Source organism: Mobula birostris, chromosome 12 (assembly GCF_030028105.1).
Source record: "Mobula birostris isolate sMobBir1 chromosome 12, sMobBir1.hap1, whole genome shotgun sequence".
In the NCBI taxonomy this organism is placed as follows: domain Eukaryota; kingdom Metazoa; phylum Chordata; class Chondrichthyes; order Myliobatiformes; family Myliobatidae; genus Mobula; species Mobula birostris.
In genome coordinates, this window is record NC_092381.1 from 13935755 (window position 1) to 13951038 (window position 15284).

Consider the following 15284-nt stretch of genomic DNA (forward strand, 5'->3'; position numbering starts at 1 on the left):
TGCTGATTCATCACCGCCTTTTTTCCGGCCGAAAACAGTGGTGTCGTCAGCAGTGTTAAATATGGCATTGGAGCTGTGCTTAGCCACACACAGTCATAAATCAGCCTCTAGAGCTTACAGCAAATGGTGCAAAGAAACAAAAAAAACATCCAGCTCTGCAGGCGAAAACACCTAGTTAATGAGAGAGGTCCGTGGAGAATGGCCAAACTGTTTTCCATCCAGACATGGTCAAGAGTTTCAGCTGTGGTCCAGACCAAACATCAGAATGGGGAAGAGATGTGATCTAAGTAACTTTGACTGTGAGATGATTGTTGGTGCCAGATGGGCTAGCATAATTATGTCCTGGGATTTCCACACACAAGAATCTCTAGAGTTTACAGAGAATGGTGCAAAAAAACAAAATAAACATCCAGTGAGCATAGTTCTTTGGGCTAAAATGTCTTGTTAATGAGAGAGGTCAATGGCCAGACTGGTTCAAGCTGACGGGAAGGGAACAATAACTCAAATAACCACCCGTTACAGCAATAGTATGCATCGAGTCCTTGGAGCGCATCCACATAAGCTGCCTCCACTGCATTCTGGGAATTCCCTGGCGTGAGCGGGTGCCTCACACTGAAATACTTGTAAAGACCAACCGCAGGAGTATTGAAGCCATGATCACCCAGCGCCAGCTGCAGTGGCTGGGGCACGTGATAAGGATGCCCCCATGTCGGCTACCCCACAGTGTGTTATATGGTCAGCTACATCATGGTCGACGCTCAGCTGGAAGGCCGAAGGAGCGCTATAAGGATCAGATGAAGAATGCTTTAAGGAAGTGCAAGATCAGACCGGAGGACCTGGAGGATGTTGCTGCCGACCGTACCACTTGGCGACAGCTGTGTAGGGACAGGGTTCATATTCTGGAGATGGAAAGAACAACCAGAAGACAGCAGAAGACAGCCAGGAGAAATACAGCCAAGGTTGCCACCACTACCACATATACATGTCCCACCTGCAACAGAGCTTGTGGGACCAGGATAGGACTGTATAGTCATCAAAGATCTCACCGTTATAAAGGAGTGGACGTCGTCATCGGATTTCAATAGACAACCGAAGATGCAGAAGAGCACCTCTGAATGCACAACACACTGAACCTTGAAGTGGATGGGTTACAACAGCAAAAGACCACAAACATACACTAAGTAGTCACTTTATTAAACCTAATAACATGGCCAATGAATATACCTTTATTTCCACCATAAATTGTAACCCCTTTGACATTATGCAGAAGAAATTGTAACAGCTACAGAGAAAGCTCAGTGCAGGGAAGAATGATGTGCAAGATCAAACGAGGTAGATTGTGATGTCTAGAGCAGGGGTCCCCAACCTTTTTTACACCTTGGACCGGTTTAATATTGACAATATTCTTGTGGGCCAGCCGACCGGGGTGGGGTGGGGTGGGGTGGTGTTCAGGTTCAACAGGGAATGAGGAAAGATGCAGCTGACTCATATCGTTTCATATTGCCAAATCATATCATTTCCTCGCAGCCCGACAGAACATGCTTTGGTGGTTGGGGACCACTGGTCTACAGTCCATCTCATCGCATAAGGGAACCCAGTCAAGTCGTATAACAGCACAGTGGAAGCTGTCCTTAAGCCTGGTATACACGTTTTCAGGCTTTTATATCTTCTGCCCAATGGGAGGGGGAGAGGAGAATGTCTAAGGTGGGTGGGGTCTTGGCTCTACTCCATCCCTGGTAGAGCAGTTGCCATATGAAGTTGTGATGCACCTGAATAGGATGTCTTCAATAACAATTGGTAAGGGCCAAGAGGGAACATGCTGAATTTCTTTAGCCTCCTGAAGAAGAGGCATTAGTGAGCTTTCTTAGCCGTAATATCTACGTGTCTTGAGCCCTGCAGGCCTGTGCACCTGTATTTGTGAACTGCTGTCTTATCTAGAGTCATTAAGCCCTGTATTTTCTGCTTAATCTTGTCAAGTTTATTTTGACTGGCAGGGCTTTCAGCGTACTGCACTTATTTAAAGCAGACTCCCAATTAGCGCAGATCGCGAGGTCCTTGTCTGTGTTTTGAAAATGATTCAGTCCGTGGTGCCGCTCAATGCTCAGTTGGAATTCCTATGAATAAACTTGTTTCTGTCTCAGCGCGGGAGTCTTTCATTCCACCGCGCCTGGATTCAGTTGCTTGTCAGCATACACCGTGACAACAGGATTAGACCAGGAGATGGTATTGTTGATGTTCACTCCTAAGAACTTCAAGCTCTCAACCCTCTCTAACTCAACACCTTCCTGATGTCAATGACAGCTTATTTCATTTCTGTAGCATATTTCTTCCTGCCCTCTATTCTGGTGTGCTTGTCACTTTACACCATTGCAATTTGGACTCACCCCTCGTGATGCAAGCTCCCGCTGAGTTGTCTCCCAGTGATCGGTTTGCTGCAGGAAGAACATCATGTCCTCAAAGACTTCCACAAACCTCTTTGGATTCTAAAGCAAGTCAAAGAGACCCTTAAATTAGTTTGCATTGAGGAATCTTGTTTCTCCCCTCTGGGGGAGTTACAGAATTCAGGAAGGAGCCTGAAATTTCGGAACATGACGGGAAGGATGTGGTGGACATGAGGCAGGCCTGAGCCTTGAGAGCAGACAATGACAGATTGCCCATTTGTTGTACATCACTCCAGAAATTTATTTATTTAGAGATTTCGCAGGGTAATTGGCCCTTCCAGCCCAATGAGTTTGCACTGCCCAGCTGCACCCATGTGACTGACTAACATACTAACCTGTACTTCTTGAAATGTGGGATATAACTGGAGCACCTGGAGGAAACCCCTACATCGTGGAGAGAATGAACAAAGTTCAAAGCAAATTATCAACGTACATGTATGTCACCGTATGCAACCTCGAGATCCATTTTCTTGTGGGCACACTCAATAAGTGCAATAACCATAACAGAATCAATGAAGGACCATACCAACAGGGTGGACAACCAGTGTACAAAAAAAACAACAAACTCTGTAAATACAACAAAAAAGAAAAAAATAAGCAATGAATATTGATAACATGGGTCCTTGAAAGTGTGTCCATGGGGGGGGGAGAGAGAGAGAGAGAGAGAGAGAGAGAGAGAGACTCTCTCTCTCTCCTCCCCCCCCCCGCCCAGAATCGCACCTTTCTTAGATGAGAAGGGTCATGTTTCACACCTCTTGTAGTTACTGGGGTGCGTGCCTGCAATGGGGAGGGAAGAATGTGCTTGGTGCTGGGATTGACTGTTTGAAACAGAGAGAGGCTGAGCAGGTTGGAACAATTTTCACTGATGAACGGGTGATCCTATACAGGTGTATGGTATCATAGGAGGGCCATTAGGTAGCGCCAATCTATTACAGCTTAGGGTGTCAGTGTCGGAGTTCAATTCTGCCATCGTCTGTAAGGAGCATGTCCTCCCTGCAGAATGTGTGAGTTTTTTCCGGGTGCTCCAGTTTCGTCCCACATTCCAGAAACGTACCAGTTAGCAGGTTAATTGGGCATTGTAAATAAGGCTGGGGATAAATAGCGGGTTACTGGGCAGTGCGACTCAAAGGGCCACAAGGGCCTGTTCCGCGCTGTATCACAACAAATAAAATAGAAATTGGGAGTGCAGACACACGCTTTCCCAGGGTTCAGATCCACGTTCAGACTCACATTAATCACACGTACATCGAAACATACAGAGAAATGCGCCATTTACGTTAACAACCCACACACCGGAGGATGTGCTGGAGGCAGCCCTCAAGTGTTGCTACACATGAGGGCACCAAGATAGCGTGCCCACAACATGCGCCGACATAGCATGTTGCTCCACAGAACAGCACAAGTAGCAACAACAATGAAACAACAGCAAAACAAGCCCCTTACACACACACACACACACACACACAGGCCTCCAACCCCACGACAGGCCACTTCCAGACTTCCAGTCGTTGAAATCAGCCCAGATAAAGGGAACCAGGTTTAATAAAAACAGTGCATATTTAAGAATACTTAACTAAGGATAAATATTTATCTAAGAATATTATGCAATAATAGTGAAAACCAAGTCAGGAGAAGAGCAGGCAGTAAAAATACAAATGATTGATTCTGTAAGGGTGGCTCTGGGAATGTTGATAGAACTAAGGGTTTTAGGAGTCTTCGTGCAGGATTCCCTAAAGGATAACTTGCAGGCTGAGTCGGTGGTAAGGAAGGCCAATGCAATGTCGGCATTCACTTCGAGAAGTCTGCTATATAAAAGCAAGCTTTATATGGCTTTGGTCAATCCACACGGAGCATTGTGAGCAGTTTTGGGCCCCTTATCTAAGAAAAGGCACTGGAGAGGGTCCAGAGGAGGTTCATAAGAATGATCCTGGGAATGAAAGGGTTAACATATGAGGAGCATTCGATGGTTCTGGGCCTGTACTTGCTGAAGTTCAGAAGAATGGTAGGTGGGGATCCCATTGAAACCTATTGAAAGGTCTAGACAGAGTTGATGTGGAGAGGACGCTTCCTGTAGTGAGGGTCTCGGACCATAGGGCACAGCCTCAGAATACAAGGATATTCCTTCAGAACAGAGATGTGGAGGAATTTCTTTAGCTAGAATGTGTTGAATCTGTGGAATTCATTACCAGAGACAGCTGTGAATGCCAAATCATTGGGTATACTTAAAGCGGAGATTGATAGGTCCTTGATTAGTAAGGGTGTACAGAGAGAAGACAGGAGAATGGGGTTCGAAAGCATAATAAATCATTCCTAATGGAATGACAATACAGACTCAATGGACCAAATGGCCTAATTCTGCTCCTATCTCTCATGGTGTTATGATCTTATTAAACTGGACAGCCAAGGTTGAAGGCATAAGGATTACAGACAGTGTGAACGATGCAAAACTCTAGCTTGGATAATGTGTGGGTGGATAATGGCTTGAGGAGATGTGGTTAACTCTGGTGTTGTGAAGATTGCTAGATACCATTTATGGATGAGTGTGGTACTGCTGGAAAATTTGGAAGTGGGATAGTACAGACTTACGGGGTTGGGTCAGTGGGAGCGAAGGTAATGGAAATCTGTATTAATGGCTCAATCAGGCGATGGGCAGACTGCACAGTCAGAACGCAGTTCAGATTTATAACCAATCTCTGATATCTAGACAGAGTCGAACTGTTGCAAACTAAAACAGTTTGAGTCCTTACCTTGTGAGCTTTCATCATTATCGCAGACAGGATCTTTTTCCCCATCTCTGCAAAATACTTTATATTTGAGGCATCTGACAGAATTACCTGGAAGTGTGGAGAAATTAGAGTAAAACAGCTGCCAAATACACATGCAAGATGTCCCAGCTGCTGACGCACCATGTCCTGTCACCCATGCTGTAGGAGCCTTGCGTCTGTTCACTATCTGCATTGTATTCTGTGTCAAACATTTATTATGGTAGCTAGTCAGATGGGTGGGGGCAGGATGGTAAAAACGAAAGGCTTAGTTATGTATTCGTGCTTTGTTCTGGACAATTTAGAGCTGGAGACTGCCAAGTATCACATCTTTTGTTGATCACTTAATTACATGAAAATTGCTTAATGCTACTTAACCTCACTTAAGTACGTTTAATATTGCTGGTTGTTGTTTTAGTTTCATCACTTCAAGATTGTATGTTTTGCTAGTTGCTAATAAAGGATCAAATAAATTTCTTCGACTTTTGAACATTATTATTGGATTGGATCAGACAGCGTGTCATACAAGATTACTGCCCATGCTTGGTCTCTATCACTGGCATTGATTTGTTCAAGTAGCAATGACACATGACTTCCATGCCTTTTGCCTGCTGGTTCCATTTAATATCGAGAATGTATACAGTGTACAACCTAAAATTCTTACTCGTTACAGACATCCACGAAACAGGAAAAAAACCAAAAGAATGAATGACAAAGGTTAGAACTGCAAAGCCCCCCCCCCACACACACACATGCAGCAGCAAAAGCATCAATCCTCCAAAACCCAACATGAAAAGCAATAGCAAAGCCCCCCCAAAACCACGATCTGGAGACCATCAAAGTCTACAACCCAACTAACATTTCGACATCTCAGACAGAAGGGGAGAAGAGGAAGAGAGAGAGAGGGGGGAGGGGGAGTGGGAGAGAGAGGGGGGAGGGGGAGGGGGAGAGGTGGAGGGGGAGAGGTGGAGGGGGGAGGGGTCGCTCCTGCCACGAGATGGGAGCCAACAGCTCACTAAGTATCACTCTGCCTTTAGAGTACTCACCCTTGCATTCAAAATTCTTCATGGTACTCGCTGTGATCCTCTCTAGCCTTACAAACCTCTAAGACCTGAGTGTGCACCTTGAATTCTTCCATTTATTTTTATTTGGAGATACAATGCAGAATGGGCCCTTCTGGCCCAGCAATCCAACTATTTCACCCTAGCCTAATCACAGCACAATTTAAAATGACCAATCAACCTACTAACCAATACGTCTTTGGACTGTGGGAGGAAACTGGAGCACCCAAAGGAAACCCACACGCAGACAGGAAGAACGTACAAACGTTCTTACAGAGGATGCCAGAAATGAACTCCGAGCTGTAATAGCGTCACGCTGTTACACTACTGTCTACCCTCTTGCTGTAAGTCTGGGGGGTCCTACGTTCTGCTGACGAGGTCTTAAGCTTTGGAATCCCCTCCCCAGACCTCTGTCCCTGCTCCACTTCAAGACTCTCCTTTAGATGTAGGTTTTGACCAAGCTATCGTACCCATCTCAACAACTCTTTTTGAAGACCAACAATATTGTTTGACAGTATTCTTGTGAAGCTGTGTTAGAGATGGTTAATAAATCGTGGCTAATATGCTACTCATGAATAGTTTAGTACATAATGCTAGCTGTTCAAGATCCCCTCTAGTCTTTGCCCATAATCCCAATCCAAATACGTTACTGATTCACACACACACAAAATGCTGGAGGAACGCAGCAAGACATGCAGCATCTCTGAAAACAGATAAACAGTTGACATTTCAGACCGAGGCTCTTCATCAGGACTCAAAAGGAAGGGGAAGACACCAGAATAAAAAGGTGGGGGAGGGGAAGGGGACAAGCTACAAGGTGAGAGGTGAAGCCAGATGGGTAGGAAAGGTAAATGGCTGGAGAAGAAAGAATCTGATGGAGAGGTGAGGGAACCATAGGAGAGGGGGTGGAGGGGCACCAGTGGATGGTAATTAGCAGGTAAGCAGAAGAGGTAAGAGGCCAGAATGGGGAATGGAATAACTGATTCTCCTAGAGAGCCAAATTCCACAGGTTTGTGTGTGAAGAACCCTTTTCTCCAGCTCCTGTAATGCAGGCCTATACCTTTCCTTCATTGTCTAGGTACTGCATCAGTATCACACTGAGAGAATAACACTGTTCTTCGCATCATTGAGATAGAACTAGGGAACATAGCCTCAAGATAGTTGCTTCTCAGACTGGAGGCCCGTGACTCATGGTGTGCTGCAGGAATCGGTGCTGGGTCATCCACATCAATGACTGGTAGATAATGTGGTAAACTGGATCAGCAAATATCTGGATGACACCAAGATTGGACAGCAAAGAAGGCTATCAAAGTTTGCAACATCTTCTGGACCAGCTGGGAAAACAGGCTGCAAAATGCCAGATGGAATTAAATTTAACTCAGACAAATGGGAAGTGTTGCACTCTGGGGGGACAAACCAGGGTACAACTTACATGGTGAGCAGGGCACCGAGAAGTGTGGTAGAACAGAGGGATCTGGGAAAATGGATCCATAAAGCATTGAAAATGACATCACGGGTAGATAGGGTTATAAAGACAGCTTTTGGCACATTGGCCTTCATAAATCAAAGTAATGTTCTGCCGAAGGGTTTTGGCCTGAAATGTCGACTGTACTCTTTTCTATAAATGCTGCCTGACCTGCTGAGTTCCTCCAGCATTTTGTGTGTTACTGAGTACAGGAGTTGGGTTGTAATGTTGAATTTGTATAAAACATTGAGGCCTAATTTGGAGTATCATGTGCAGTTTTAGTCATCCATCTACATGAACGATATAAGATTGAAAGAATGCAGAGAAAATATCCTAGGATGGTGCCAAGACTTGAAAGTCTGAGTTATAGGGAAAGGTTGAATAGATTAGAATCTTATTCTCCACAGCATAAATGGATGTGGTGGATGTGGGTTGAATTTCAACATTTAAGAGACGTTTGGGTAAGTACATGGATGGGAGGGAAATGGAGGACAATCGGTGCAGGTCGATGGGATAAGGAAGAGCAGCTCATGGACTAAACGTACGAAAGGGCTGTAGTGCTCTATGGCTATGTCTCTACTTTCTGCTTCATTATCTAGATACTACTTCAGAACCACACCGAGATAATAACACTGTCCTTCATGCCATTGAGACTAAAACTAGGGGATGATGCCTCAAGATTCTGTGGCGTAGATTTAGGATAGAGATGAAGAGAAACTGCTTGTTTCACAGAGTAGTGACCCTCTGGAATTCTCTGCCCAGGGAAGCAGTAGAGGCTACCTCAATAAATATATCTAGAAACCGTTTAGATAGATCTTTGCATAGTAGGGGAATTAAGGGTTATATGAAAAAGGCAGGGAGATGGAGCTGAGTCCACAGCCAGACTAGCAATGATTTTATTGAATGGTGGGGCCAGCTTGACGGATCAGATGGGTGACTTCCAATCCTGTTCCTCAACTTCTAGAACATCTTGAGATTCAGCATTAAAGAAGACTAGGGAGGTGTTCTGACTAACAAGTCTCTTCAATGAATGCTGGACTAGAAACTGGTCACCGCTCTTCTTCGTACGTCACTACCGAATTCTTTGAAGAATATCATCACGTTGTACTGGTGTCTCCTTCTCTGAGGATCATCACCTTGTCACGGTAGAGGGTCTTGTGATCGCTGGGGCTCACAAGAGCAAAGCCGCCTGGAGCTTAGTTCGATAGTTACTCAGGCGGTAAGATCAAGGGGGAGGTTCCAGTCAATGAGTGATCCAACCAAGACCTCAATGGTGGAGCTGGCAGAAGATGATGACACATCACAACCGCAGTGAAGGTGGAGGAAGGCTGCAGCAGTAAAGTGTCCCCAGTCATCTTGTATTCCATGCCACTGGACCCTGACCCCAATCCGTCAAGTACTGTGTGGTGGCTACTCGTGCATCAGCCTCCCCACGATATACAATGTCATACACAGGCGTTCTCCATCAAGAAAATCCACCCCAACACCCCAGATTAATCAGAAAGTGGTTGTGTAGATCCCGGATACCTGAGAACCCACCAATAGACAACCCCCTAGGAGAGTATCATACTTGACTTGAGTGATTGCACTAATACCTTTTGTCTCCAAGTTAGATGGTATGGTTTCAAGACTCTCTCCACCACTAGCACATAATCAAGACTGACATGCTAATACAGAACTGAGAATCTGCTCCACTTTCAGAGGTGCCAATAGTTAACTGTGACGCAAGACTCAGCTTGGGTCTGGCTCATTCGGAGATCTAGTCAAGAGCAGTGGGCATGTTCTCCACCAGTGAGCTGACAGCTATTTATCACTTGAACTCTGTCAAAGTTAGAGCTTGTTCTGCTCACAGCAAAGTCTGTGAGATTAGCAAAGCAACTGCTGTGACAACAGTGGCCACATTTCAAAAACAAAATCTAACAATCGACATTTAACTCCTTGCATCATGATCTCACAGCAGAGGCTATTCAGCCTATTGAGCACATTCCAACCAGCCCCATTGCCTGGCTCTTCTTTCATATTCTTGCAAAAGATACATCCAACTCATGTCTAAAAGGTGTTGCCTTCTACCAGTTTTTCAGGCAATGTATCTCGAATCATAGTGGATTACTGGATAAAAAAAAACATTGCCTGCCCTTATCCCTCCTCACCACCACAGTTCTTTCGCTGACTATCTTAAATCTGTGTCTCCTGATTCCCAATCCTCCTCCAATGAAATATCTTTCCCTGATTTACTCTTAGTTGCAGTTGGCATAACACTTTACACAGTAGCAGGGTGAAGTACCAGTACCAGGATCAGGGTGAAATTCCCGCTGCTGCCTGCGAGAGGTTTTGCACATTCACCCCGTGACCACATGGGTTTCCTCTGGGTTTACCTGTTTCCCACATTACAGAGACATACAGGTTAAGGTTAGTGAGATGTGGACATGCTAGGTTAGTGCTGAAAACTAGTGCATCTCCTCTGCACTCTCTCTATAGTATCTACATCCTTCCTGAAATGAGGTGACCAGAATTGAACACAGTACTCCAAGCGGGGTCTAACAGCTGTAACATTACTTCACAGCTCCTGAACTCAATCCCACAGTTGATTAAGGCTAATACACCATATGCCTTCTTAACAGCACTGTCCACCTGTGTAGCAGTTTTGAGTGTCCTATGGACATGTACCCCAAGAGCTCGCTGACTCTCCACACTGCCAAGAGTCTTACCATTAACATTATATTTTGTCTTCAAATTTAACCTACTGAAATGAACCACTTCACATTTATCTGGTTTGAACTCCATCTGCCACTTCTCAGTCCAGTTCTGCATCCTAACGATGTCCTGCTGTAACCTCTGACAACCCTCCAGACTATCCAAACACCCCCAACAATTGTTGCCATCAGCAAACTCACAAACGCACCCTTCTACTTCTTCATCCAGGTCATTTATAAAAATCACAAAGAGGAGGGCCTTCCAGAACAGATCCCTGTGGAACACCACTGGTCACCGACTTCCATGCAGAATACGAACCATCTACAACCATCCTTTGCCTTCTGTGGGCAAACCAATTCTGGATCCATAAAGCAAGGTCTCCTTGGATCTCATTCCTCATTACTTTCTGAAGGAGCCTCACATGGGAAACCTTATCAAATGCCTTACCAAAATCCATATACACTACATCCACTGCTCTACCTGCATCAATTATGGAGGACACCATGTGTATAAATGTCTCTCTCCAGCAGACTTCATCACGATCACGATGACTCCAGTATTTCTACTATTTTTTAATGTTTCTTAATTGTACCTATGATTTCTTTTGTGTGTTCTATCGCTGAGCAGCAGTGAACCATCTGGTTGACCTATCAGAGTTCTCTTTGGAAACTAGCTGACTTGATCAGCATTTCTGATCTGGCTATCGTTCATGATGGCACTTAACAAAAAAAAATGTTTTGTTATATCCTCAAAGAATTCAGTTAGTCATGTTGACTATCCCTAATCAGATTATGTCTCTTCAAATGCTCATAAATCCTGCTTCTCAGGATCTTCTCCAACAACTTGCCCACCACTGAAGTAAGACTCACTGGTCGATAATTTCCTCTGTTACCTCTACTCCCTTTCATGAACAAGAGAACAATGTTTGCAACCCTCCAATCCTCTGGAACTTCTCCCGTCCCTATTGATAATGCAAAGATCATTGCCAGAGGCTCAGCAATCTCCTCCCTCGCTTTCCATAGTAGCCTTTGGTATATCTCATCTAGTCCCAGCAACTTAATCTAATTTAGTACCTTTTTTTTTAAATATAATTTTTATTAAATTTTCAAAAAGAATACATGAAAAGATAAAATCTACCCACCCCACCTCCCCTTAACCCTCCCCCCCCCCCATATTTAGTCCTACCCAAAAAGAAAGAAAGAGAAAAAAAAGAAAAGAACCGCCTGGGTGTTGGAAGGTTTCCACATGCTCCATGGGATTCAAAATAAATTTGGTATAATTATTCGTTACTTTCCCCCAAGTAACCAAAATCTTTATCGGAGCACCTAAATATGCCATCCTATCTTTTGTAAATAAGGGCGCCAAATATTCAAAAATGTTACATATTTATCTCTTAAATTATAAGTAATTTTTTCAAGTGGAATAGAACTAGCCATTTCATTATTCCAACGATCCATACTTAAATACGAATCAGATTTCCAAGTAACTGCTACAGTCTTCTTAGCTACTGCCAATGCAATTTTTATAAATTCTTTCTGATATTTATTCAATTTAAGTTTCGGTTTTATCCCTTCAATATCACCTAATAGAAATAATACAGGGTTATGTGGAAGTTGAATTCCAGTAATTTGTTCCAATAAGACTCTTAAATTTATCCAAAAGGGTTGAATTTTAAAACAAGACCAAGTAGAATGTAAAAAAGTACCAATTTCTTGATTACACCGAAAACATTTATCAGATAGATTTGAATTTAATCTATTTATTTTTTGTGGTGTAATATATAATTGGTGTAAAAAATTATATTGTACTAATCTAAGTCGAACATTTCTTGTATTTGTCATACTGTCAAGACAGTCTTGACCAATTTGTTTCATCAATATTAATATTCAGATCTGTTTCCCATTTTTGCTTTGACTTATGGATTCCTTGTTTAATTGTCTGTTCTTGAATCAAATTATACATACAAGAAATAAATTTTTTAATTTTCCCTTTTTGAATTAAAATTTCAATTTCATTAGGCTTTGGCAAAAACATTGTTTGACCCAGCTTACCTATTAAGTAAGCTCTTAATTGAAAGTAACAAAAGAAAGTATTATTAGATATTTTATATTTATCCTTTAATTGTTCAAATGACATCAATATACCTCGCTCAAAACAATCTCCTATAAATTTAATCCCTTTTTGGTACCAATTATATAAAAGTTGATTATCCATTGTAAAAGGAATAAGTCTGTTTTGGAACAAAGGTCTCCTTGCTAATAGAGATTTCTGTGTTTCCTTATCAACATTTATCTTATTCCATAGATCAATCAAATGTGTTAATATAGGAGATTCTTTCTTTTCCCGTATCCATTTAGATTCCCATTTATATATAAAATCTTCAGGTTTATTTTCTCCTATCTTGTCTAGTTCTATTTTAATCCATGCTGGTTTTTGATCATCGAAAAAAGATGCAATAAATCTAAGTTGATTTGCTTTATAGTAGTTTTTAAAGTTTGGAAGTTGTAATCCTCCTAACCCAAATTTACATGTCAGTTTTTCCAATGATATTCTTGACATTTTACCTTTCCAAAGAAATTTTCTCACACATTTATTTAACTCTTGAAAAAATTTCTGTGGCAATTGTATTGGTAATGTTTGAAACAAATATTGTAATCTAGGAAATATATTCATTTTTACAACATTGACTCTACCTACTAATGTTATTGGTAGTATCATCCATTTGTCAAGATCTTCTTGAATTTTTTTCAATAGTGGTAAATAATTAAATTTATATAAATTCTTTACATCATTATCAAGTCTTATACCTAAATACTTCATACCATTTACCGGCCATCTAAATTGGGTTACTAATCGACATTGACTATAGTCTCCTTTAGTAAGAGGTAAAATTTCACTTTTATCCCAGTTTATTTTGTAACCTGATACCTTCCCATATTCATCCAATCTAGAAGATAATTTATGTAACGAATGTTGTGGGTTTGTTAAATATATCAAAACATCATCGGCAAAAAGATTAATTTTATATTCCTCTTGGTTAACTCTAAAACCCATAATATCTGGATCAATTCTAATTAGTTCTGCTAATGGCTCTATCGTCAGTACAAATAAAGCAGGTGATAGTGGACAACCTTGTCTAGTTGACCTTTTTAACTGGAATGGTGTTGAAATTTGAGAGTTTGTCACTACTTTAGCTTTAGGGTTAGAATTTAAAGTTTTAATCCAATTTATAAAAGATGTTCCTAACCCATATTTTTCTAATACTTTAAATAAAAAATCCCATTCTAATCTATCAAATGCTTTTTCTGCATCCAAAGCTACTACTATACTCTTCTCATCCCTTTTTTGTGCCAAATGAATTATACTGAGTAGCCGAGTTACATTATCTGCCAATTGTCTATTTTTAATAAATCCTGTTTGATCCATATGTATTAATTTTGGTAAATATTTAGATAATCTATTCGATAAAATTTTTGCTATTATTTTATAATCCGTATTCAATAAAGAAATAGGCCTGTATGATGTTGGTTTCATAGGATCTCTGTCCTTTTTTGGCAATACTATTACAATCGCTGTTGAAAAAGATTCTGGAAGTTTATGTATTTTTTCTGCTTGACTAATTTAGTACCTTTCAAAAGCTCCAGCACATCCCCTTTTTTAATGTCTATACGCTCAAGCGTTTCAGTCGCTTCAGGTCGTCCCCACAATCACCAAGGTCCTTTTCACTGATGAATACTGAAACAAAGTATTAATTATCCCCGCTACCTCCTCCAACTCCATGCACACGTTTCCCCCATCGCACCTGATTGGTCCTATTCTCACACGGCTCATCCTCTTGCTCTTCACATACTTGTAGAATGCCTTGGGGTTTTCCTTAATCCTGCTCACAAGGGCCTTTTCATGACCCCCTCAGGCTCTCCTAATTTTATTCTTAAGCTCCTTCCTGGCACCCTTGTAATTTTCTAGAGCTCTAACAGTACCTTCTTTCTTAAACCTTTCATAACCTTTTCTTTTCTTAACTAGATTTTCTAATCCTTTGTACACCATAGTTCTTTTACCCTACCATCCTATCCCTGCCTCAATGGAACATACCTATGCAGAATGCTATACAAATGTTCCCTGAACGTTTGTCACATTTCTGCCATGCATTTCCCTGAGAACATCTGCTCCCAATTTATGCTTCCAAGTTCCTGCCTAATAGTACCATATTTCCCCCTACCCCAATTAAATGCTTTCCCAAATTTTCTGCTCCTATCCCTCTCCAGCTCATCATAAAGGAGAGAAAGTTGTGATCACCACCTCCAAAATGCTCTCCCACCGAGAAATCTGACACCTGACCAGGTTCATTTCCCAATACCAGATCAAGTACAGCCTGTCCTCTAGTTGGCTTATCTACATATTCCATCAGGAAACCTTCCTGAACACACTTAACAAACTCCACCCCATCTAAACCCCTTGCTCTAAGGAGATGCCAATCAATATTAGGAAAGTTAAAATCACCCATCACAACAACCCTGTTATTATTGCACCGCTCTAGAATTTGCCTCCCTATCTGCTCCTCGATGTCTCTGTTACTATTGGGGGGGGGGCTATGAAAACACCCAGTTGATTTATTGTCCCCTTGCTGTTTCTGACTTCCACCCACAATGACTCAGTAGACAATCCCTCCATGACTTTCTACTTTTCTGCAGCCGTGATACTGTCCCTGATTAACAATGCCGCTTCCCCACATCTTTTGCCTCCCTCTCTGTCCTTTTTGAAACATCTAAAGCCCGGCACACTCAGCAGCCATTCCTGCCCCGAGACATCCAAGTCTTTGTAACGGCCACAATGTCATAGTTCCGCGTATTGATTCATGCTC

The 15284-nt window shown here is 42.1% G+C and overlaps 1 protein-coding gene across 5 annotated transcripts in view; it reads right to left on the reverse strand.

The window, feature by feature from the left end:
- miga1 (mitoguardin 1) overlaps positions 1 to 15284 on the reverse strand; it is a 138292-nt gene that overhangs the window by 30155 nt on the left and 92853 nt on the right. For all 5 annotated transcript variants that reach the window (XM_072273333.1, XM_072273332.1, XM_072273336.1 and 2 more), the window contains exons 11-12: positions 5189 to 5275; positions 2385 to 2483 (exon numbers count right to left, since the gene is read on the reverse strand). In XM_072273333.1, coding sequence (XP_072129434.1) covers positions 2385 to 2483; positions 5189 to 5275 — 186 coding nt within the window. The remainder of the gene's footprint in view (positions 1 to 2384; positions 2484 to 5188; positions 5276 to 15284) is intronic.